The sequence below is a fragment of the Hemitrygon akajei genome, chromosome 21 (assembly GCF_048418815.1).
Source record: "Hemitrygon akajei chromosome 21, sHemAka1.3, whole genome shotgun sequence".
Taxonomy (NCBI): Eukaryota; Metazoa; Chordata; class Chondrichthyes; order Myliobatiformes; family Dasyatidae; genus Hemitrygon; species Hemitrygon akajei.
The window spans coordinates 65,486,316-65,511,754 of record NC_133144.1 but is presented as its reverse complement, the minus strand read 5'-3'; the positions used below and the strand labels follow the sequence as shown (position 1 = coordinate 65,511,754).

At 42.9% G+C, this 25,439-nt stretch overlaps 1 protein-coding gene across 6 annotated transcripts in view; it reads right to left on the bottom strand.

The window, feature by feature from the left end:
* The window catches only part of camk2g2 (calcium/calmodulin-dependent protein kinase (CaM kinase) II gamma 2), a 450,178-nt gene that overhangs the window by 53,863 nt on the left and 370,876 nt on the right, over window positions 1-25,439 (bottom strand). For 2 of the 6 annotated variants that reach the window (XM_073025628.1, XM_073025633.1), the window contains 5 exons: window positions 23,290-23,330; window positions 15,591-15,623; window positions 10,385-10,453; window positions 5,386-5,430; window positions 1,312-1,360 (listed from right to left, as the gene is read on the bottom strand). In XM_073025628.1, the coding sequence (XP_072881729.1) occupies window positions 1,312-1,360; window positions 5,386-5,430; window positions 10,385-10,453; window positions 15,591-15,623; window positions 23,290-23,330 (237 nt within the window). The remainder of the gene's footprint in view (window positions 1-1,311; window positions 1,361-5,385; window positions 5,431-10,384; window positions 10,454-15,590; window positions 15,624-23,289; window positions 23,331-25,439) is intronic. The other 4 variants (XM_073025630.1, XM_073025634.1, XM_073025629.1 and 1 more) reach the window with 3 other exon arrangements.

Genomic DNA, 25,439 nt, shown 5'->3' with positions numbered 1-25,439 from the left:
CTCCTTCCCCTCTCCCCACCTTCTTATTCTGGCATCTTCCCCATTCCTTTCCAGTCCTCTTGAAGAGTCTTGGCCTGAATCGTCCTCCATAGATGCTGCCTGACTTGTTGAGTCCCTTCAGCATTTTGTGTGTGTATGTGTTTGTTTGTTTGTTTCTCTGGATTTCCAGCATCTGCAGAATCTCTTGCGTTTATAACAAAAAAAAATCCCAAAACACTTGCCCAAGAATCTGTGGCAAAGTCACGTACTCTTAGACTCTACAGATAACAGTGATGTTTCATTAATGTTTGATCCAAAATGGCTGCTGCTTTACCATAGTTAACTCAGCAAATGGGGGACATAAATCACCTGCATCTGGTGATTCATTGTAACACTTAACAACACAGACCTTGGTTACAAACTACATCAGTTCAGCTTTGGTGCACGTCCCGCAGCATGAACACCTCCCTCCTCAGAGCGAGAGACAGCAGCCACAGCTACTCGAGATAAGTCAGCTGCAGCCTACACACCAGGCGCGGACTAAAGGTTATGTTCTGTGTTGAAGCTCACTCCCAGAACTGCAAGCACCATCAAACTAAGCTCAGAATAATTAGAAGCAAAATTAAGAGCAGACAGCAAGGAGAGAGACTGTGGACAGACAATGTGGGTGTAGAGACACATGGTTGCATGGATACCGACTTCATCAAAGAACTTCTCAGAGTCTGGATACCTCATATAAGCAGCAGGGGGTGGAATCTGCCATAGAAACTCACTCTCAATGCATCAGATGGAGAGGAGAGGTAAATGTGTCCCCTCAAAACTCATGCACCCAAATTTTTAACATTTATTTATCCATTATGTACACTCTTTGGCCACTTTATTAGAGTGGTCTTCTGCTGCTGTAACCCATCCACTTCACGGTTCAACATATTGTGCATTCATCGATGCTCTTCTACACACTACTGTTGTAACGTGTGGTTATTTGAGTGAGTGTCTCCTTCCTGTCAGCTTGAACCAGCCTGGGCTATTCTCCTCTGCTCTCTCTCATTAACAAGGTGTTTTCACCCTCAGAACTGCCACTCACTGGATGGTTTTTGTTTTTTGCACCATTTTCTGTAAACTCTCGAGACTATTGTGCATGAAAATCACAGGAGATCAGCAGTTTCTGAAATATTCAAACCATCCTGTCTGGCACAACAATCATTCCACGGTCAAAGTCACTTGGATAACAACACAAAAAAATTAATAGCTTCAGTCTGTCTCATTTGTTAGAAAATTCTGTTGCACAAATGGTATCATTAAAGTACCAGGTTGGTATAAATAACAACCTACCTTTCCCTTCTTCATCTTCAGTGGTCGTATTGGAGCTCTCTGTTGAACCCTGTGAATGAGAAGTATTTTTTAACATTAGTTTGATCCCAATATTGGTCAGCTGGTGGACCATTAGGATGAGGGATATTGAAGGTTGTATTGGCCTCAAAATTAAGGAAGTATCAGGCAGGGTACTCTCCCGTGATCTATGGCGTCAGATCTACTTCAACTGGGGCTATCTGCAAATGCTGGAAATCTTCAGCAACACACACAAAATGATGGAGGAGTTCAGCAGGTCAGCTGGCATCTTTAGAGGGGAATAAACAAATGATGTTTGGGGCCAGGAACCTTCACTGGGATGGTGGGATCCTGATGAAGGGTCTTGGCCTAAAACATTGACAGTTTATTCCCCTGCATAGAGGGTGCCTGACCTGATGAGTTCCTCCAGCATTGTTCAGACCAGAATCAACTGTTGTTGGCAGAATTTTAGACGGTGACATGGGTGTACAGGAGTGAGATATACCGGCTAGTTGAGTGGTGTTGCAGAAACAACCTTGCACTCGATATCAGTAACACCAAAGAACTAATTGTGGACTTCGGAAAGGGTAAGACAAGGGAACACACTCTAGTCTTCATAGAGGGATCAGACGTGGAAGGAGTGAGCAATTTCAAGTTCCTGGGTGTCAACATCTCTGAAGATCAATCCTGGGCCCAACATTATTGATGCAGTTACAAAGAAGGCACAATAGGGGCTATACTTCATTAGGAGTTTTAGGAGATTTGGTATGTCACCACAGACTCTCACAAATTTCTACAGATGTGCCATGGAATGCAACCTCAGCTGGTATGGATGGGGGGCATTGCACAGGAGCTACAGAAAGTTGTTAACTCAGTTAACTCCACCATGAGCACCAGCATTCGTGGTTTCCAGGACATCTTTAAGGAGCTATATCTCAAAAAGGAGGCATCCATCATTAAGGATCCTCATCACCCAGGACATGCCCTCTACTTATTGCTACCAGGAAGGAGGTACAGAAGCCTAAGGGCACATACTCAGCGATTCAGGAACAGCTTCTTCCCCTCTGCCATCTGATTTCTGAACGCACACTGAACCTATGAACACTATCTCATTATTTTTGCTCTCTTTTTGCACTATACTGTTTTTCAAAAATATATAATCCTTATTTATATTTATAGTGGTATTTTATTTATTGCCCTGCACTGCTGTCACAAAATAACAAATTTCACTACATAAGTCAGTGTTAAACCTGATTGCGATTCTGATTAATGGATTCATAGACCATTCGTAAATCTGAAGACAAAGGGGAAGAAACTAATTGTGAATGAAGGGGCTCAGCCCAAAACATCAACTATTTATTCATTTCCATAGATGCTGCCTGATCTGATGAGATCTCCCAATACTTTGTGTGTGTTATTCTATTCCTGAATGGTTGAGTGTGGACATTCTTGATCCTGTACCTCCTCCCCAAAGGCAGTAATGATGATGGGTCTCCACGACGATTAATATGGGTTTGGTGTGATGTGGTCAGTGACATTGTCTCTCACTGGTCACAGTGTCCAATGACACCACTATTTCTGTCAATGAGCAGGAGACTAAAGGGGACTCACTTATTTTATACTATTTTAAACAGGTCCCCACAAACTGTAACAAATAGAAAGATAGATAGATAGATAGATACTTTATTCATCCCCATGGGGAAATTCAACTTTTTTCCAATGTCCCATACACTTGTTGTAGCAAAACTAATTACATACAATACTTAACTCAGTAAAAAATATGAAATTACACAGTAGAGTAAGTATTACACTTTACAGTGCCTGGGTTCAATTCCTGCCATAGTCTGTAAGGAGTTTGTATGTTCTACCCATGACCGAGGGGGTTTCTTCCCACATTCCAAAGATGTAGATGTTAATATTTTAATTAGTCACATGTGTGTAATTGGGAAACATGGGCTCATTGGGCTGGAAGGGCCAGTTATCATGTTGTATTTCTAAATAAATAAAGTCAGATTAATCTTGTCATAAAGGTGAGTCTAGTTTCCAGCATACTGGAGTGAATAGAGAAGACTCTTATTAAAATCTAGATCTGTAAGATTATTTTTGGCCACTGACCAATGTACAATTCCAGCTAATCTTATGATGTTATTAATGTACAACTGTTGCTATGGTTACAGATACAGCTATGGAGGTCAACTGCCTCTGAAGCAACAACTTGTTTTTGCGATTGCATAGCAATAATTATCCCCTAAATGAAGACTGTGTGATTTACTAATCAACTTTATCACTAGAGGTACAGGAGTATTTGCTGGTTAAATTGGCTTCTGGCTCTCAACTGTTGATCAGGATCTGGGTATAATTGTTCCAGTTCAGTGAAACATGCATCTGGAAAAGTTTGTTGAGGTACAGCCTGCTCATTATACAACACCTCGACATTCCTGAGATAACCCAAGACAACTTGTCACAAAGCACAATTATTTCTATTTTAGGACTGAATGTACAATTTGTACAGAAATATTCTAGAATCAAATTTCAATAAACATTTAGAACGTAGAACAATTGTGTTCTTTCTTGTATAATTTATTTTTAATTTATGTTTTTCTTGTGATTGTTGTGTATCTGATGCTAGGTGTTTGTGACACTGCTACAAGTATTGCATCTGTGCATACGTGTACTTAGGGTAATAAACCTTGAACAATTTTACATATTTCAGTGAGGTCACTTTTTGTTCTATGCTCTCGGGAATATAAAAAACAACGTACAAAAGCTGGAGGAATTCAGCAGGTCAGGCAGCATCAATGGAGGGAAATGGACTTTGATGTTTTGGGTCCAGAAACCTCATCTAATACAGATTTGGGATTTCCTGCAACTTGCGATGCCTCTAGTGGGAGGGAGCCAAAGTGGGGAAAGCGGACTAGAATCCATGCTGGTAGAATCTAACTCCTGCAGGCCAGATCTCCCATTGGTGTTGTTCTCCAGCAATCACTCCCTGGAAGACAAGCTGGACTGCATCTGGCCTGAGATGAGGAATTGTTGTGTGCTTGTTCTTGCAATGGACAACAGACAATAGACAGTAGGTGCAGGAGTAGGACATTCGGCCCTTTTAGCCAGCACTACCATTCACTGTGATCATGGCTGATCATACACCATCAGTACCCTGTTCCTGCCCTCTCCCCATATCCCTTGACTCCGCTATCTATAAGAGCTCTATCTAACTCTCTCTTGAATGCATCCAGAGACTTGGCCTCCACTGCCTTCTGGGGCAGAGCATTCCACATATCCACCACTCTCTGGGTGAAAAAGTTTTTCCACATCTCTGTTCTAAATGGCCTACCCCTTATTCTTAAATTGTGGCCTCTAGTTCTGGACTCACCCATCAGCGGGAACATGCTTCCTGCCTCCAGTGTGTCCAATCCCTTAATAATCTTATATGTTTCAATCAGATCTCCTCTCATCCTTCTAAATTCCAGTGTATTTGGAATTGGAATGGAATGAACTTTGCCTTTTGTCTTCATTCTTCCCCTTTGAAACTCTGATCTCAAACCTCCACTGTCTTGCAGCTATACCCACTCATGGGGAATGCTTTGGGAGTCAAACCCCGAGGAAAAATCTGACGCCGAAGTCCCTAAGGCAGTCCTATGCTGATTTCAACACTCACTGGCAACTCTAGTGACACTGCTGGTGCCAAACTGATTTGGACTCTGCCGTCTCTTTGGATTCATCAACTGCGTAGAGAGGGGGAGCCTATTGCATGGGCAACAGCTTGCTCTCCATATCGTATTGTCCTGGCTAGTATATGACAGCTAGGATGCAATATCCATGGTCAACCCCAACCAATGGAGGGCCTCTCTCTCCCTGTACTACTAACCTTTTCTTTTACTCTCCACTATCTTCCTTTCCCCTTCTTGTTCTTGCAGAGCTTCATAAACAATTGTAAGCAACAAGTTTATATCTCATTCTTGACTTCCAAAGAACCCTGGATCACCAAAACATCAGGATCCAACACCACTCAAATCAATCACAAAAAAAAGTTTGGAAGCAGGAACAGTTTATAACAATTAGACATTAAACTTGTACCTTAATGCCATCTGGAGGATTATGGACAACTGTCGTCTGTGGTTCCTAAATAAACAAGAGATGAAGACAGGTTATTGGGCTGAAACACTGGCCCAGCACATCTGTGGTATTTGCATTTTGTTAACAAAACAGACATATTATTTTTGCAGTTAAACACTTTTTCAAATTTAGAGATACAGTGCGGAATGGGGGCTTCTGGTACGTTGAGCCTCGCCACTCAGCAACCCCCGATTCAACCCTAGCATAATCACAGGACAATTTACAATGACCTTTTAGTCTACAAATCTTTGGAATGTGAGAGGAAGCTGGAGCTCCTGGAAGAACCCACGAGCACCCAGGAAGGATGTACAAACTTTCTTGCAGAGAACGCTGGCAGTGAACTCCGAACTTTGATGCCCTGAACTCTGAAAGCAGTTTGCTAATGGCTACACTTCTGTGGTCTCGATCCCTTCCTGTCACTGTGGTTATAGAGATTTAAAAACAAAGTGAGGAGGTGGGTTGGTTCTGAAGGGGTTACACGCGCCTCACTTTAAAATCACTGGTCTGTGGAATTCACTGCAAACCTGCTGTGTACTGGGTTACATTAACAGATTCACATTCACACAGTTCTAAGACCACTTAGAGCCATAGAGCACCACAGCACAGAAATAGGCTCTTTGGCCCATCTAGTCCATGCTGGACTGTTATTCTGCCTAGTCTCATCGACCCACAGCTGGTCAACGGTCCTCCATTCCCCTACCATCCATGTACTTATCCAAACTTCTCTTAAATGGTGAAATTAAACCTGCATCCACCACTTTCACTGGCAGTTCATTCCACACTCCCACCATCCCCTGAGTGAAGAAGTTCCCCCTCAGGTTCCCTTTAAATATTTCATCTTTCACCTGTAACCAATGACCTCTAGTTGCAGTCTCATCCAACCTCAGTGGAAAAAACCTTGCATTTACTCTGTCTACACCCCTCATAATTTTGTATACCCCAATAAAATCTCTTCTAAATCTTCTACACTCTAGAAAATGAAATCCTAACCTGTTCAACCTTTCCCCATAATTCAGGTCCACAAGTTCCAGCAATATTCTTGTAAATTTCATCTGTACCCTTTCAATCTTATTGACATCTTTCTGGTAAGTAGGTGACCAAAAATGCACACAATACTCCAAATTAAGCCTCACCAATGTCTTATACAACTTCAACATAATATCCCAACTCCCGTACTCAATACAGTGATTTATGAACGCCAATGTGTCAAAAGCTCTCTTTGCAACCCTACCTAACTGTGATGCCACTTTCAAGAACTTAAGTATCTGTATTGCCAGGTCTCTTGGTCCTACCATGTACCTCCGTGCCCTACTGTTCACTGTGCAAATCCTATTCTGGTTTGTCCTCCCAAAACTTCCCTAATATTGATTGGCACTTGATTAGTTCCAAGGGTTTAGATGGGACAGAGTTTGTTAAGTGTGTCCAGGATGGATTCCTGTCACAGTACGTTGACAGACCGACTAGGGGGAATGCCATACTAGATCTAGTATTAGGTAACGAACTGGGTCAGGTCACAGATCTGTCAGTGGGTGAGCATCTGGGGGACAGTGATCACCGCTCCCTGACCTTCAGCATTACCATGGAAAAGGATAGAATCAGAGAGGATAGGAAAATTTTTAATTGGGGAAGGGCAAATTATGAGGCTTAAGGCTAGAACTTGCGGGTGTGAACTGGGATGATGTTTTTGCAGGGAAATGTACTATGGACATGTGGTCGATGTTTAAGGATCTCTTGCAGGATGTTAGGGATAAATTTGTCCTGGTGAGGAAGATAAAGAATGGTAGGGTGAAGGAACCATGGGTGACAAGTGAAGTGGAAAATCTAGTCAGGTGGAAGAAGACAGCATACATGAGGTTTAGGAAGCAAGGATCAGATGGGTCTATTGAGGAATATAGGGTAGCAAGAAAGGAGCTTAAGAAGGGGCTGAGAAGAGCAAGAAGGGGACATGAGAAGGCCTTGGTGAGTATCCATGGGATCCAGGGAAGTTTGGCCAGGTGGATTCACAATTGGCTTGCCTGCAGAAGGAAGAGGGTCATGGTGGAGGGAGTACATTCAGATTGGAGGGTTGTGACTAGTGGTGTCCCACAAGGATCTGTTCTGGGACCTCTACTTTTTGTGATTTTTATTAACAACCTGGATGTGGGGTTAGAAGGGTGGGTTGGCAAGTTTGCAGACGACACAAAGGTTGGTGGTGTTGTAGATAGTGTAGAGGATTGTCAAAGATTGCAGAGAGACATTGATAGGATGCAGAAGTGGGCTGAGAAGTGGCAGATGGAGTTGAACCCGGAGAAGTGTGAGGTGGTACACTTTGGAAGGACAAACTCCAAGGCAGAATACAAAGTAAATGGCAGGATACTTGGTAGTGTGGAGGAGCAGAGGGATCTGGGGGTATATGTCCACAGATCCCTGAAAGTTGCCTCACAGGTAGATAGGGTAGTTAAGAAAGCTTATGGGGTGTTAGCTTTCATAAGTCGAGGGATAGAGTTTAAGAGACGCAATGTAATGATGCAGCTCTATAAAAGTCTAGTTAGGCCACATTTGGAGTACTGTGTCCAGTTCTGGTCGCTTCACTATAGGAAGGATGTGGAAGTATTGGAAAGGGTACAGAGGAGATTTACCAGGATGCTGCCTGGTTTAGAGAGTATGGATTATGATCAGAGATTAAGGGAGCTAGGGCTTTACTCTTTGGAGAGAAGGAGGATGAGAGGAGACATGATAGAAGTGTACAAGATATTAAGAGGAATAGACAGAGTGGACAGCCAGCGCCTCTTCCCCAGGGCACCACTGCTCAGTACAAGAGGACATGGCTTTAAGGTAAGGGGAGGGAAGTTCAAAGGGGATATTAGAGGAAGGTTTTTCACTCAGAGAGTGGTTGGTGCGTGGAATGCACTGCCTGAGTCAGTGGTGGAGGCAGATACACTAGTGAAGTTTAAGAGACTACTAGACAGGTATATGGAGGAATTTAAGGTGGGGGGTTATATGGGAGGCAGGGTTTGAGGGTCGGCACAACATTGTGGGCCAAAGGGCCTGTACTGTGCTGTACTGTTCTATGTTCAAAGTGCAACACCTTGCATTTGTCTGCATCAAACTTCAGCTCTGTTCCTGCTGTCAGTAATCAGATTGACAGATACCGCAAAATGACAAATTTCACAATATATGCCAATGATAATATCCCTGATTCAGATTCTGACCCTGATCACTGTCTCCACAGTTCCTTACAGTCTAGTTCCTATGATCATATTGGGTAGAGTTGAGATTTTAATCAGAAAAATCATCAAAAGAGGGTTACAGTGAATCTCTGCAAGAGGATGAACAGGAGCCAGACGTATTTTTGATGTGGAAGAATTTGTGTAAAGTTGGACTTCCACAAGTCATAAACACAAGAGATTCAGCAGATTCTGGAAATCCAGGGCAACACACACAAAATGCTGGAGGAACTCAGCAGGTCAGGGAGCATCTATGGAAATGAATAAACAGTCAACATTTTGGGTTGAGACCCTTCTTCGGGACTGGAAAGGAAGCAGGAAGATACCAGAATAAGAAGGTGGGGGGAGGGGTAGGAGGACTAGCTAAAAGATGATAGGTGAAGCCAGCTGGGTGGGGTGGGGGTGGGTGGGAATGAAGTATTTATTTATTTATTGAGATATGACATGGAACAGGCCTTTTCGGTCCATCGAGCTATTCTGCTCTGAAACCCCCAATTTAAGCCAAATCACGAAACAGTTTACAATGACCAATTAACCTACCAGCCAGTACAATTTTGGACCATGAAGGGGAACCGGAGCACCCGAAGGAAGCCTATGCAGTCACAGGAAGAAAGTATAATCTCCTTACAGACAGCGGTGGGTATTGAACCTAGGTCACGAGTACTGTAAAGTGTTGTGCCACCATGCCAGAAGTTGGGAGCTGATAAGTGGAAAAGGCAAAGGGCTGGAGAAGAAGGAATCTGATAGGAGAGGAGAGTGGATCATGGCAGAAAGGGAAGAAAGATACATGCAGAGTTGGAGAACTTGGTGTTCATGCCATCAGGTCGGAAGCTACGTTGACACAAAGTGAGTTGTTGCTCTTTCAACCTGAGAGTGGCCTCTTTGTGGCAGAAGATGAGCCATGGAACCAACATGGGAAATGGGATTGAAATTGAAATGGCTGCCCACTGGGAAATTCCACTTTTTGCGGAAGGAGCTGAGATCCTTGACATTTGTAACCCAGGAACCCTTGCGTCTGCTACGTGTCTCATTCCAGTTCAGGACCGAATTTGATTTGATCTGAATTTGTTCAAAGGTCAAAACAAATTAATTATCAATGTATAATATACACTATATACTACCCTGAGATTAATTTTCTTGAAGGCATTCACAGTAAAACAAAAGAAATACAATAAAATCAATAAAAAAAACTCACAAATACTGACGAACAATGAATTTGCAAAAGAAGACAAATAATTGGTAGACATGGGAAATTCTGTAGATTCTGGAAATCCAGAACAACACACACAAAATGCTGGAGGAACTCAGCAGGTCAGGCAGCATCTATGGAAATGAATCAACAGCCAACATATCAGGTTAGGACCTTTCATCAGAACTGGAAATGAAGGGAGAAGATGGCAGAATAAAAAGGTGGGGTTAGATGGATACTCTAGATAGATAGATAATACCGAGAACGTGAGTTGTAGAGTCCTTGAAAGTGAGTCCATAGGTTGTGGAATCAGTTCAGAGTAGAGGTGAATGAAGTTATCCACACTGGTTCAGGAGCCTGATGGTTGTGAACCAGCATGTATAATTTCACTCACCTGAACTAACAGGCTATTAAATCCTCTCTGGCAGGGAAGTTAGAAGCCAGTACCAATTCATTACACAAGACGGAATAATAACAGCTGTATGAGATCTCAGGAACAAATAAACCGGCACTGTACAGAGAAACACATCCATGGCAAAGTGAGATGAAGGAAGTTGACAGTTACCATTGTGGCTGAAGGGGCGGGCTCCTTTGGTGCGCTGACTACGTTGTTTTTGCTGTTGTTAGTCTGTGCCTGTTGAGGAGACAGAAAGGAACAGGTTAGCACCACCCAGAAACAGACCTGTTACTGTCAGACATCTTCAGACCCCGAAGGAGCTGCATTTTGCTATCTTCAAGTGTCTGACAGAGGGAAGGTAAAGAATGAAGTTTTCTTTTGGAAGGCCAGCCACTAGATTTACCAGCCATTTCATCGACGGTTACCAAGCAAATAAAACACCATACTCTGGAGGGGTACACAGCAGCATTCCAGGGAGAGCTCAGAAACTGATTACTGATAATATCTACCTAAAGGAAAGTTTGTGCCTGAATAACAAGTGAGTTGGAGTCACTCCAAACTTTCTCAGCACTGGGACCACAGACCTGCCAACACTTTGATTTAATCCCAGTATCTTTACATCTGATACACAAAAAAAACTTTAAACCACCACTTTTTAAAAAATGCTGTTTACATTGTAATAGAGCCAGAAGGCTGATATTTGGAAGTGAGGAAGTAATGCTACAATTGTATCAGATACCAGCAAGGTTTTGGTCCTGTTATTTAAGGAAGAATATAATAGCAGAGGAGACCCATGATGCTAATTCTTGGGATCTCAGCAAGTCAGGTAGAAGAGGAATAAACAGTCAACTTTCATCAGAAAGAGTCTTGATGAAGGGTCTCAGCTTGAAACTTCGACTGTTCATTCCTCTTCATGGATGCTTCCTGACATGCTGAATTGCTCCAGTATTTTGTATGTGTTGCTCTGGATTTCCACAATGTGCAGAATCTCTTGTGTTTTTTATTCCTGGGATGAGAGGTTTGTTCAACCATGACGGCTGAAGAAGTTAGAATGATATTCTTTGGAGTTTTAAAGAATGAGAAGCAATCATGTTAAAACATAAGATGCCAAGCAGACATAACAGGGCAGGTGCTGAAAAGTTTCTACTAGGGGGAGAGTTTTCAAGGATATATGCAATTACAAATGAATTATGTGGGAACTTCATCTCACAGAGAACTGTGAATCTCCAGAAATCACTGGCTGAAAGGATTGTGGTGGCTCGATTACTGGAGGCATTTAGCGAGGAGACAGATAAAGATTTGAAAGGTCAGGAACTGGTACAGAAGAAGAGCTGAGGGATTGGGTAGATCAGCCATGATCACACTGAATGAGAAGCAGGCTTGAGGCCGAGAGGCCTGCTTACTGCTGCTCCAATATACTCATGGACTCAATCTTTATGCACGAGTTCATCTCTCACCTTCAAAAGATGACAGATACTAACAAAAATGTGTTATTTTTTTTTTAATACCATTTATTTATTTTCAACTGAGATAACGGAGACCCCAACTGGTGTATGAGATAAACCATAAAGATCACAATCAGCAGTTCTCTTCTTTATGATGGCTGACATTTAATCCTCAATCAACATCCCCTTCAGGTAGTGCCTGGGATCGTCACATGGCTACAGAACATGTGGGTGGGTGGGAGGGTCCTTGTTTTGCTGTTGTTTCATTGCTTGTTGTGCCCTGTGTTGTTCTGCTGAACATGGTCGGCATGATATGTTGGCACCGGAATGTGTGGTAACACTTGCGGGCTGCCCCCAGCACACCCTCGGACTGTGTTGGTTGTTGACGTAGATGACATTTTTTTACTGTATGTCTTGATGTACATCAGATAAGTAAATTAACCTGAATCTGAATTTAGTCTCTTCCAGTAAACAGCTCCTACAGTGTTCGAAACATGTACCTGCCTATTTGAGTATGCCAGTTATGTAGAAGTTCCTTGCTGAGGAATGTGTACCATAGTGTAATGTTCCCAGGTACAACAGCTGAACCTTATTGAAGGATAGAAGGGTTTACTTAGCTGAATTGTGGGGTGGAGACACATTTCTACCAAAGGAGGTATAAGGCGCTCCTTCCCTCTGCTAGCAGATATGGCCATGTCCATTACAGGTAAAGCCAATAAACGTGACCAATAAATCTGAATCTTGAAGCAATTCTACTGGAATATTTGGAGGGATGAATGGGACCTGTTTTGTTGTTGTTGTTTTGTTGCTTGATGTGTTCTGTGTTCTTCTGTCGAGCATTGCAGGCATCCTACGTTGGTGCCAGAATGTGTGGCGACCCTCGCAGACAGTTCTCAGCACATCCCTAGGTTACGCTGAGTTTTAACATAAATGACGCATTTCACTGTACGTTTCAATGTACATGAGATAAAATGATGTGAATCTAAATCTTGCTCTGTGTAAATCTTTACAGAATAAGTCTAGTACAGTGATTAAAATGTCTGCAATAGGCTGACAGCGATATGTTTGGTCCTATTTAAATGACATCAGTAATTGTAGAGGTCCGTGTGTTTTATCAGATTACACCTATGCTGGTGTCTGGTGAACATCAGTGCAAAGGTTGAAAGGTCTAACTGGTGATTTGACACCTAAATGCACTAAAATAGTCAATAATTCGTCTGACATAGCCGGGTTTGCACAGGCTTGATTCTTCCGCTAATCTGACAAATGCCCACCTAGATTAAGGACCCTGCAGGGAATGTACTAAAACTGGTCACTGAGTCTTCTGGAATGCAAAGAGAATGATACTGCAGATCGAAGCCTGGAAGTTGATCAGAAGTCCTGAAGTTGAGACCCAAAGGCTCAGATGGCCAAGTTCTGGGTCTGGCAAGTCTGTGAATCCACTCGGGAAGTCAGAGGCCTGATGACTGTGAGGCCTATGAGGCTGGAGGCCCAGAGACAGCGTGTCCTGGGGTTGGGCACCTCTCTGGGTGGGTGGGAGGGAGGAACGGACTTGTTATGCTGTTGTTTTGTTGTTGTTGCTTGTGTTGTTCTGCTGATCGCTGTGGACCTGCTACGTTGGTGCTGGAATTTGCGGGCTGCCCCCAGAACATCCTTGTGTTTACAGACGTGTGTTGGTTATTAACACAAACCATAAAATTAAACCATAAGACCTTAAAATTTAGGAGCAAAATTAGGCCATTCAGTCCATCAAGCTTTCTCCACCATTGCATCTTAGCTGATTTATTTTCCCTCGCAACCCCATTCCCCTGCCTTCTCCCTGTAACCCTTGACACCCTTACAAATTAAGAACCTATCAACCTCCACTTTAAATATACCCAGTGACTTGGCCTTCACAGCCGTCTGCGCCAATGAATTCCACAGATTCTCCACCCTCTGGCTGAAGAAATTCCTCCTTACCTTTATTCCAAAGGGACATCCTTTTATTCTGAGGTTGTGCCCTCTGATTCTAGACTCCTCCACTATTGGAAACATCCTCTCCATGTCCACTCCATCTAGGCCTTTCAGTATTCACTGGGTTTCAATGAGATCAGCACATTTCACTATGTTTTGATGTACATGTGATAAATAATCGAATCTGAATCTGAAGATGGATATACCTGCTGTAGCCTGGGCTGCCCAGGGATGGGAGCTCCACATGCATCTTACAGCTAATGTGACCACCATTGGCATCTGTGACCTGGCATATCCAGGGGTATGTGGAGAAAACACTCTTTGGGCTCCTCCTCCAACATATTACACCAAATCTTTAAGCCAATTCATGTAAGCCAAACAGAATATTTCAACCTCAGTTCCAAAATCTCCAATTGATTCCCTAACTGAAAGAGAACAGTCCAGAAACAACCCTTCTGATCACCATGTCCGTGTAGATCGCCAACTATTCATTTACAATAACCCCAGTTTATTGTGCATCCCCCCCCCCACAAGATTTAACCACTCACCTATACACTAGGGGCAAATGACAGGGTGCCAATTAATCCATGCTTTGAATGATGGAGGTAAGTCGAGGGGAAACTCATGGAATGTGAGGGAGAATAGCAACTCATTGAGGAGAAGGAAAACTCTGATCTGAAACCTCCTCTGCCTACAGCTATACCCACTCATGGGGAAGGCTTCGGGAGTAAACCTCAAGGAAAAACGTGGAGCTGGAAACCCTGAGGCAGTCCTATGTTGAATTCAATGCTGTCTGGCAACTACTGCAATACTGCTGGTGCCAAACTGTATCGGTCTCTGTTGTTCCTTTGGATTCAACAGCTGTGTGGAGAGGGGGAGCCCGAGGAGCCTGCTGCACGGGCAGCAGCTTGCTCTCCATACCGTACTGCCCTGGCTTACGTATCAACTAATGTAGGCAGCTACGATGCAACATCCATGGTTGACCCCAACCAATGGAGGACTTACACGTTATTGTTTCTGCCTAAAAGCACTACTGTAAGAACAACAATGAAACTGTGTGCAATTCTGGTCGCCCCGTTACTGGGGGATGTGGAAGCTTTGGACAGGGCACAGAGGTCATCAGGATGGTGCCTGGGTAAGACAGTGTTAACCATAAGGGGAGGTTGGACCATATTTGATTTTTCTCTGGAGTGTGGAAAGCTGAGGGGAGGCCGGATAGAAGTTGATAAAATTATGAGCTGCATATGTAGGGTAGAAAGTTAGTCTTCCTCCCACAGTAGAAATGCCAAATACTAGAGGACATAGACTGTGTGGAGAGAGGCAGCCTGCTTCATGGGCAGCAGCTTGCTTTCCATATCGTACTGCCCTGGTTTGCTTACTGTCTGCATTTACGTAGTTACCTAGGACACAATATCCATGGTCACCCCTGACCAACAGAGGTGAAATTCATTCCATTACTTAAATGTACACATTCTATCAGCAACTGTCATAATCCTCTCCAGAAGTAATACAACTTAATAAACTACACCTAGTTTCTTACCACTTGTGAAGGAATGTCAGGCATTGGGTTCTTGGTCTGTGAAATTATGCTGTTTGCTAAGTAGACAAGCCTACCGATTGATAACAATGCAAAAAATATTTCCATGGTCTTCAAAGGATCAAAACATGCAGGATTCTTGAGTACTCTCATCAGGTCTGAAGGAATAGGACTTCATTTTAAGTAAGGTAGAAGCATCAGCGTAATCTCAAGACTGGTGCTTATAAAACACTGGAGGACAGCTACAGCGGGTAAGCGCACACAAGACAACATGAGGCTGGATGAGGGATGGTGATGGACAATGAAGAACAAGCACTCTTCAATTTGCCCCAGCAACACCAACAGATGGTTGGAGCACACAGCGGAATGGAGCGTATACTCAGCGAGCACAATGTGTGGAAGATGGGGTGAAAATGTTGAAGTCGGAAAAGATCCTCACCATTAAAGGAACACTGGAACTGGACTTCCTTTTCTGAACAGTTCAATGCAAGAGGAGGGAAAGAACAAAACATTTCCACTGGTTAGATAGGAGAAGCACAAAGGGTTTGAGGAGGGTCAGATGGATTGCAATTACAACATGGGAATATCAAAGCCACCTTCTCGTTCACTGTACGTTTCTCAAGCATGGGCAGATACGAGCAGTACTGCAAAAGAATATGGCTCATCTGCCTTCCCAAACTGCCACAATTGTTACAAGTCAAGGGTTTATTCACCAGAGGACTGGGGGGAGCATTGATGAAGAAACTGGAATTAAATTTGGGAGCAGGTGACTGGGCATCAGAAAACTTGTGGTGGGACAGTTAACAATGAATCTGCCAAAGACATAGTCACAGTAATGGTTAACATTGGTGTAACAGAAGCACTTGAAGCCAAGGGGTTTCTTACGTTTAAAATGGGGACTCGGGAGGCATGGAGAGAGTCTACAACAATTAAAATGAAAGACTTGGCATGGTTATCAATGCGACAGAGCAGAGCATATGGCTTGAGATCCTCCGTATGGTCCAATAATCCCACTCCTGATTATGACTGAAAGACTATTTTAGACTTTCAATACCACTAATCAGCAAACTTACACCCAGAAGAACACATACAAAACACTGGAGGAACTCAGCAAGTCAGGCAGCATTTCGGGAGGGAAACAAACAGTTGATATTTTATTTCATTCTTCGACACAGTTCTTCCAGCATTTTGTGTGTGTTGTTCTAGGTTCCCAGCATCTGCAGTCACTACTTAAATCCAGAAGCAGTTTATACATAGAATAGTACAGTACAGTACAGGCCCTTCAGCCCACAATGTTGTGCTGACCCTTTAACCAATTCTAATCGAACTCCTCCCTCCCACAGAGCTCTCCATTTTTCTATCATTCATGTGTCTATCTAAACATTTCTTAACTGTCCCTAATGTATCTGCCTCTATCACCACCCTTAGTGAGGAATTCCACGTACTTACCACCCTTGGTGCAAAAAAACCTATCTCTAACCTCCACACCTATACTTTCCTCAAAACACCTTAAAATTATGCCCCCTCTTGTTAGCCATTTCCACTATGGGAAAGTGTGACTGTTCACTCAATCCATGCCTCTATCAAGTCAACTATCCTTTGCTCCAAAGTGAAAAGTCTTAACTCGCTCAACTTATCCACATAAAATATGCTCTCTAATCCAGACAGCAACTTGGTAAATCTCCTCTGCACCCTCTCTACTTTTTGCTATCTATTGTTTCTATAATCTATTAATTTGCACTATGTTAGCCTGCACTACACATTTATAATTCTCAGCTCTGATGCTTCTGGTGACAAGAGTTAATTTGATCTAAAAACCTCCATCAAGTGTTAATATTTGGGTTCTTGGCCACTCCTCTGAAAGCAGACGTACAAATTAAGTTTTAAATTATAGCTCTATTCCAAAAGAAATCACCATTGAATCTTAAAACCAGCATTGTGAACTGGTTCTACACAATGCGCAGAGGCTAACGTCTTCCTTCAGCAATCTGCTCAAAAGCAAATAAGTAATATATAAAATATGTAAACAGAGAGGTAGTGTTCATGGGTTCAATGTCCATTCAGAAAGCTGATGGCGGAGAAGAAGAAGCTGTTCCTAAAATGTTCAACCTGTCTTCAGGCTCCTGTAGCTTCTTGATGGTAATGAGAAGAGGGCATGTCCTGGGTGATGGGGTCCTTACTGATGGATGCCACCTTTTTGAGGCATCACCTTTCGAAGATGTCCTCGATGCTGGGGAGGCGAGTGCTCGTGATAGGATTGACTGAGCTAACAACCCCCTGTAGCCTTTTCTGATCAGTGACACAGCCAGTTAGAATGCTCTCCACAGCACATTTGCAGAAATTTGCTGGTCTTTAGTGGCGTACCAAATCTCCTCAAATTCCGTCAAGTAGAGCTACTGGCATGCCTCCTTCATAAATTGCACCAATATGTTGGACCCAGGAAAGATCTTCAGAGATGTTGACGCCCAAGAACTTGAAGCTGCTCATCCCTCAATGGGAACTAGTGTGTGTTCTCCCATGTTCCCCTTCCTGAAGTCCACAATCAATTTCATGGTTAACAGAGAAACTTGGAAGTTTCTAATCCTAATTTCTACACTCCGAACGAACCATAGCTGCTGGCATGCATTCTTTGTAAATGCATCTGCAGAATCTCTTGTGTTTATGTTGTCCACATGTGAGTTGCTACTTACCAGGTTATTCCTGGATGTTGCTAAGAACAGTAACTCCACCACTTCTGGAATTCTGTACCTTCCCCGTGTTTGGACCACGACCATTATGGGGTCTGGAACTGGATGATCCTAACTAAACCCAAATTGGGCATAAGTGGGAGGATTATTGGTGAATTAGTGCCCCTTTTAGGACATCAATGATGTTCCTTCCATTACTTTGCTGGTGGTTAACAGCTGGCTGATTGGGAACTAATTAGCTGGATTGGAGCTTCCTAGTTTCCGTAAGCAGGACGTATCAAAAAAGCTCCAGAGGGTTGTAGACTCAGCCTGCTCCGTCATGGGCACTCACATCTCCATCATCAAGGACATCAAAAGGCAATGCCTCAAGAAGGCAGCATCCATCATTAAGGACCCTTACCATCCTGGACATGCCCTCTTCTCATTCCTACCATAAAGGAGGAGGCATAGCGGCCGGAAGACACACTGCTGCTTTAGGAACAGCTTCTTGCCCTCTGCCATGAGATTCCTGAATGGGCCATCAGGCACTTGAACCAGAGTGAATAATTGCACTCAACTTCACTCACCCCATCACTGAATTGTTCCCACAACCTATGGACTCACTTTCAGGGACTCTTCATCTCATGTTCTTGATATTTATTGATTATTTATTATTATTATTATTATTATTATTATTTTTTTTTTGTATTTGCTCAGCTTGTTGCCTTTTGTACATTGGTTGTTTCCCCTTCCTGTTGGGTGCGGTCTTTCATTGATTATTTTATGTTTCTTGTATTGAGTATGCCCACAAGAAAATTAATCTCAGGATTGATATAAATGTATTTTGATAATATATTTTCTTTGGATCTTGAACACCACCTCACTTATTGCTCTTTTTTGCACTACTTATTTATTTTTAATATGTTCTTATATACTTTTTATATATTATTGTAACTTATAGTAACATTTGATGTGTTGCAAAGTACTGCTGCCGCAAAACAACAAACTTCACGACCTACAGTATGTCAGTGATAATAAACCTGATTCTGAATTTTCCTATCATTAGGTAGATGGCAGTGTTGCTACTCTCTTAACTTAGCTGGAGCCATAGCTAGACGTGGAGTACAGATCTTCCGTAACACAGCTGGGATGTTGTAAGGGTGTCCTTGTGCAGGATTTCCTGAAGGTTAACCTGCATATTGAGCCGTTGTTAAGGAAAGCAAGTGCAATGTTAGCAGCCATTTCGAGAGGACTAGAACATAAATGGAGGGATGTAATGCTGAGGCTTTATAAGGCATTGATCAGAATGCATTTGGAGTATTGTGAGCAATTTTGTGCTGGCATGAAAGGCATTGGAGAGGCTCCAAAGGAGATTCACAACAATAATTTTGAGAATGAAAGGGTTATTGTATGAGGGTTTTTGATACTCTGGGCCTGTACTCTCCTGATGATGGATGTTTATATACATAAATTCACTGTATGTCCGTAAAATGACACTGGGCTGTACATAAGGTGACTGATGGGAAATAATAAAGTAGTGGTGGAGTTAGTGGGTGGAGGTGCTGGTCAGCCTTACTGCTTGGGGAAAGTAACTGTGAGTGTGGTGGGCCTGGCATAGAAACCACATAGTCTGCTCCTGATGGGAGTGGGACACAGTGACTCTGTGGGTTTCCTCCCATACACCATGGTTAGGACTAAGATTAGTGAGCTGTGGGTTTGGCTGCCTTGGTTACCATGGATACACAGCACAAAAGCAAAATGGAGCTTAATAATAAAAGTATGAAAAATTCAATATGCCAGGAAAATGTAGTGAATTGTATAGATACTCATACCTTTTTTCCTGGGAATCACTATTAACTTGCCAGGTTAACAATCTATTCTCATAAGCTAGTGGCACATTATTTAGTTAGTACATTTTTTGCTACAATGTGGAGTTACTTGTACTCTAATCTTTAAATCAGCCTTTAGATTTTCAGTTTAATTTACACTGTGAGATCATAAGGCATAGGAGCATAATCGAGCCATTCAGCCCATCAAGTCTACTCCATTCCATTGTGGCTGATTTATTCTCCCTCTCTACTCCATTCTCCTGCCTTGTCCCAATTATCTTTGACACCCTGACCAAGCAAGAATCTATCAACCTCAGACTTGGTCTCCACAGCTGTCTGTGGCAAAGAATTTCAGAGATTTACCTCCCTCTGGTAAAGAATTTCCTCCTCATTTATGTTCTAAATGGAAATCTCTCTATTCTGTAGCTTTGCCCTCTGGTCCTAGACTCCTCCGCAATAAGAAGCATCTTCTCCACATCCACTTTGTCTAGGCCTTTCAATATTCCATAGGTTTCAATGAGATCCTCCTTCATTCTTCTAAACTCCAGGAATACAGTCCCAGAGCCATCAAATGCTCCAATATGCTATGCTACTGTACCAGATTGTGCAAAATTTATTTGTCACATCGATGTACATCGAAACATGCAGCGAAATGTGTCATTTGCGTCAAATCAATTCAGTGATGATTGTGCTGGGAGAAGCCTGCAAGTGTTGCCACACTTTCTGCGTCGATACAGCATGACCACAACTCGCTAACCCTAACTCATACATCTTTGGGATATGAGAGGAAACAGGGGCACCCAGAGAAAACCCGCGTGGACATGGGGAGAATATACAAACTCCTTAGACAGTAGCGGGATTTGAATCTGGGTCGCGGGCACTGTGATAGCGTTACGTTAACCACTATGCTACCATATCACTCGCAAAGCAAAACTCCATCAATGAGCATTAATGCCCACCTCCCTCAACAAGTCAGTCACAATCTAATTCCCCAAGACCACCAATTCTTCAGTGGATTTTTGGACTAGATGTAGGACACTCATTGAATCATATCCATACCCAGGACTAAACACAACTATCTTGGTTATTGCATTACAGAATCTAAAGAGTAATCTCAATTCTAAATGTAGTTGATGGGAAAGATGCAGAATTCTCTAAACGGTCACTTTGATTTCAACATCACTCTACCATTCTACAACTAACAAACAATTCTGAAAACACAGAGTCTAATTACAAAATGGCTGCCGACTAAAGGTCATTACAGGGGAGATAAGATGGATTGGATTAGATCCTGAAATCTGTTCCTGAAATCCTGGAACTAGATCCTTACTGCACATACGAGCAATGCATATTGAAAAGGGCCTTCTTGTACTCCAAAACCTATCAACTTTTTATAAACCCAAGTTTACATATTTGAAGTATAAATCTTCCTGGTTTGGAATTCAGACACATCAATAATAACCCTCCCCCTCCCCCACAAAAGACATTTTTAAAGACACATTTGCCTGCTCAGATGGGGTTTTATCTTGGCAAAATTTATAAAAAGGTACATAGAAAACCTACAACACAATACAGGCCCTTTGTCCCACAATGCTGTGCAGAACATGGACTTATTTTAGAAATTACCTAGGGTTACCCATAGCCCTCCATTTTCCTGAGCTCCATGTACCTATCCAGGAGTCTCTTAAAAGATCCTATCGTATCCGCCTCCACCACTGTCGCCGGCAGCCCATTCCACACACTCACCACACTCTGCGTAAAATATTTACCCCTGACATCTCCCTGTACCTACTTCCAAGCACCTTATAGCTGTGCCCTCTCGTGTTAGCCATTTCAGCCCTGGGAAAAAGCCTCTGGCTATCCACACTATTAATGCCCCTCATCATCTTGTACACCTCGATCAGGTCACCTTTCATCCTCCGTCGCTCCAAGGAGAAAAGGCTGAGTTCACTCAACCTTTAAAGAAAGGCAGGCTGGTAAAGATAGGATTGATCAACTAGTCTAAAAAATATGCACTTGGCTGCACAGTTATGGCTAAATAAGACTGAAATAGGGTGTGTGGATTACCAAATCACCTCTGTTCAGAAGCAGGAGGCAGAACTAGCATGGGGAGTGAGAGGAATCTCTTTCAGAGTTTATTACAGAAACTGATGGAGATGTCTGCAAAGTTAGTGTTTCAGGTACAAGGTGTCCACTCTGATTAGAGGTATTCCAGCTGCAACATTAACACCGCTTCTCTCCCCACAGATGCAGCTCACCTGTGCTCTGATTTCGTTTAGACTTACGGCATCTGTGATGCTTTGTTTCCGCCCTCAGGGAAAGCTGAGGTTCAATTCCTCATCTTGAAGCTCCAAAAATGTTTGCTTTCTCTGTATTAGTCAGGACTTGTACGAATTTCAAATAATCTTAGGAGAATAAAGCAGACATACATGCCCTCCAAATCACACTCACCCCGATATATACACTGTCCCACCCCCTCATACACACTGTCCCCCACATACACACTCACCCTACGTACACACAGATCACCCCATATGCACACTCACCCCCACCATATAATCAAATCAAAAGCCCTCCCCACATACCCAACTCTCTCTCTCTCTCACACACACACACCTATTTCTCTCTCTCACATACACCCATTTCTCTCTCTCGCTCACACACACACACACACACACACTTCTCTCTCTCTCTCACACACACACCTATTTCTCTCTCTCGCTCACACACACACACCCACTTCTCTCTCTCTCACCCACACACACGATAATCCACTATTGCACCTGCCCCACACACAACACAAATCTGCACCTTCCACACACACAGAAAATCTCTCCTTAATAAATACAACACATACACAATTACTTCAAATGCATGCAACAAACATGCATGTGCTCCAACTGCACGGCACACTTTTGTGTGCGAATCACACACGCTACACAAATGCCCACACACAACACACTGAACAGGAACCTCCCCACCTATGACTCCCCGACTCTATACCTTCACACACCCACAAGCAAAACAAGCATGCGCAGATACTGTATCACATCTGAGACAAGAGCAGAGGCGCCACCCAGAGTCATGGAACACTTCAGCACAGAAAAAAGGCCTTCGGCCCATCTACTCTGTGCTGAACTGTTATTCTGCTTAGTCCCATTGAGCTGCACCTGGACCATAGCTTTCCATACCACTCCCATCAATATCTAAACTCCTCTTAAATGTTGCAATTGAACCCGCATCCACCACTTCAACTGGCAGCTCGCACTGCCTTCTGAGTGAAGAAGCTCCCACTTAAATATTTCACCTTTCACCCTTAACCCATGACCTCTAGTTCTAGTCACACCCAACCTGAGCAGAAATAGGCTGCTTACACATACCCTCTCTATACCCCTCATAATTTTGTATACCTCTATCAAATCTCCTCTCATTCTCCTATGCTCCAGGGAATAAAGTCCTAACCGATTCAACCTTTCACTATAACTCAGGTCTTCCAGACATGGCACGTCCTTCTACACTTTCTCTGCACTCTTTCAATCTTATTATGGAGTTCATAATGTATCCCCCTCATTAGATATGCAGAGACAGATTATACACATATAACATACAGACAAACAAACCTCAATCAAAACCTTCAACTTACCTTGACTCCATCTGTCTTCTTGTTAAGCAAATTCTTAGCTGCTGTAAAATCAAATGACAAACAGAGTGAATATTCATCGCATTACGGACTGATACTGTGCAATGCATTGCTTTGTTGTTCTATACAGCAGAAGAACACTTTTGAAAGAATTTATTTTGTAATAATCAAAAAGAAGAAAATGATCAGTATTACAGTAAACCCTGAATCAAAGGGCAAATTCAAGCGTTTTTCATTAAATATAAGAAATTACTGTCATGATCTTACCTCGTATGGATTACACATAGAAAGTAGAGAGAATAGAGTGAAATATAGAGGAGAAAGAATGATGTTTGAGTTGTAACAGTCAATACTTTTTGTTTCTCATAGCAATTTCATTCCAAATGCGGTGTATGGGTTAAATGTTGGGAATGGCATGAGGCAGGTCCATAGGAACCACAGAGACTGGTACAGTTTTGGCCCCAGCAGCTAGAATTGGGATCTGTCCTTGACTCTCACACACTGCCACGTTTCCAGTCAGACCGACGCCGTGACAGCCAAGAATGCTGGAAGACGAGGGTGTACACTGGGTGGCAGAAATAGAGGGGTTACAAACTAATAATAACTCCATCATGAATGTTCCCAAGCCCAGCTGCTAAATGAGGAGAGTTGGGTATCTGTAAAAACCCAGAGTTAGAGAAACACCAACAGGAACGCCAGAGACCTCGCACCTGGGAGAAGGACCTTCGAAGATGGGCTCCACCTGGGGACAACTTGAAAGACTGGCCCAGGATGGAGAACTGTGGCGAGCTGCTGTTGGCGGCCTATGACCCAGTAGGGCTGACACAGAATGAAGAAACTAGCAATGTCAGTTCTTCCTGGGGACCAAGTTACCACCATAAGACAAAGGTTAGGGTGGAGTTGGGAACAGCAAAAGAGGAAGACAGGAGGTGAATAATTACAGGAGACCAGGGGGTGTAAGTGACATGCAAGTGCTTCCTAAGGGCCTGCCATGAGGAACACAAACTCTCAGCAGAAACAACATGCTCATTCCTATATTCCTCCCTGCGTCTCCACATTCCGAATGGACTGGATCCATGGGTGAAATGTCGGGACATGAATCACAGCTTTTGTTCCAATATAGATCACACACGTGCGTGCGCAGCAGAGGAGTGGCCCTTTTGGTGGTCACAGGATGGAAGGTATTAGGCAGGCAACTCATCTTCATGCAGACACGCAGAGGCAAGGGCATGTGATGTGGGCAACACACTCTTCGTACATGACGCAAATGAAAGGACTGGAGATGATTTATTTTAATTGCCTTCTAATAGTTATAACACATTTTTCAGCTAGTTCTTTGAATGCAGATTGCTTTGGAGTGTTGCCTACCTTTCCCCAACCCCTCAATACCTATGCAGGTCCTCTGAAGTTGAGTAAGGTGAAGTACTTTTCTCCTGTGGTAAATCCATGTGCAGACAGTCAGTGATAAGGTATCTCAGAGAAGAATTCCTCATGTTGGTAACTATGGGCAAGTATTGTCCTTTCACAGTTCAGTAAATGCTTGTGTAGCCTCATGTTTCTCATGTGGGAGAGCGTAGCATGCCTTGCCTGAACATTAACAGAGTGACTGATTGAAATATCATAGTGCTGGTGAGTGTCAAAATCTGGAAACTGGGAATGTCCAAGGAGATGAGAATCTGAGCTCAAAGAAAAAAGGACTGCAAACCTTATACTAAATGTCAATCTTATCAAATATATTTTATTATTTGTTAATTTACTTGTGGTGTTGTGTGCGAGTTATACGTACTGTGTTGTGTACCTGATCCAGAGGAACGTTGTTTCGTTTGGCACTGTTTATCTATGCACTTGAAAAACAATAAAATTGAACGTGGACTTGAGACAATGGACATTAAGCTTTCATTATACCCTGATCTTGATTTTTTAAAATATAACAATGAGAAACATACATGCCACAAAATCACACCTGCGCTATCTCTTCCTTAGTTCCCATGTTTGTAATTTAGGAGTTAAGATTTTTGGGAAAAGGTAGGAGAAAGTCAGCCTTGATGGAATGCTGGAGAAGGCTCGATGGGCCAAATGGCCTAATTCTGCTTCAATGTTCTATGGCCTAGTATGTGAGGAAAATATTGACTGTTACTCTTGTTTGTGTTCTA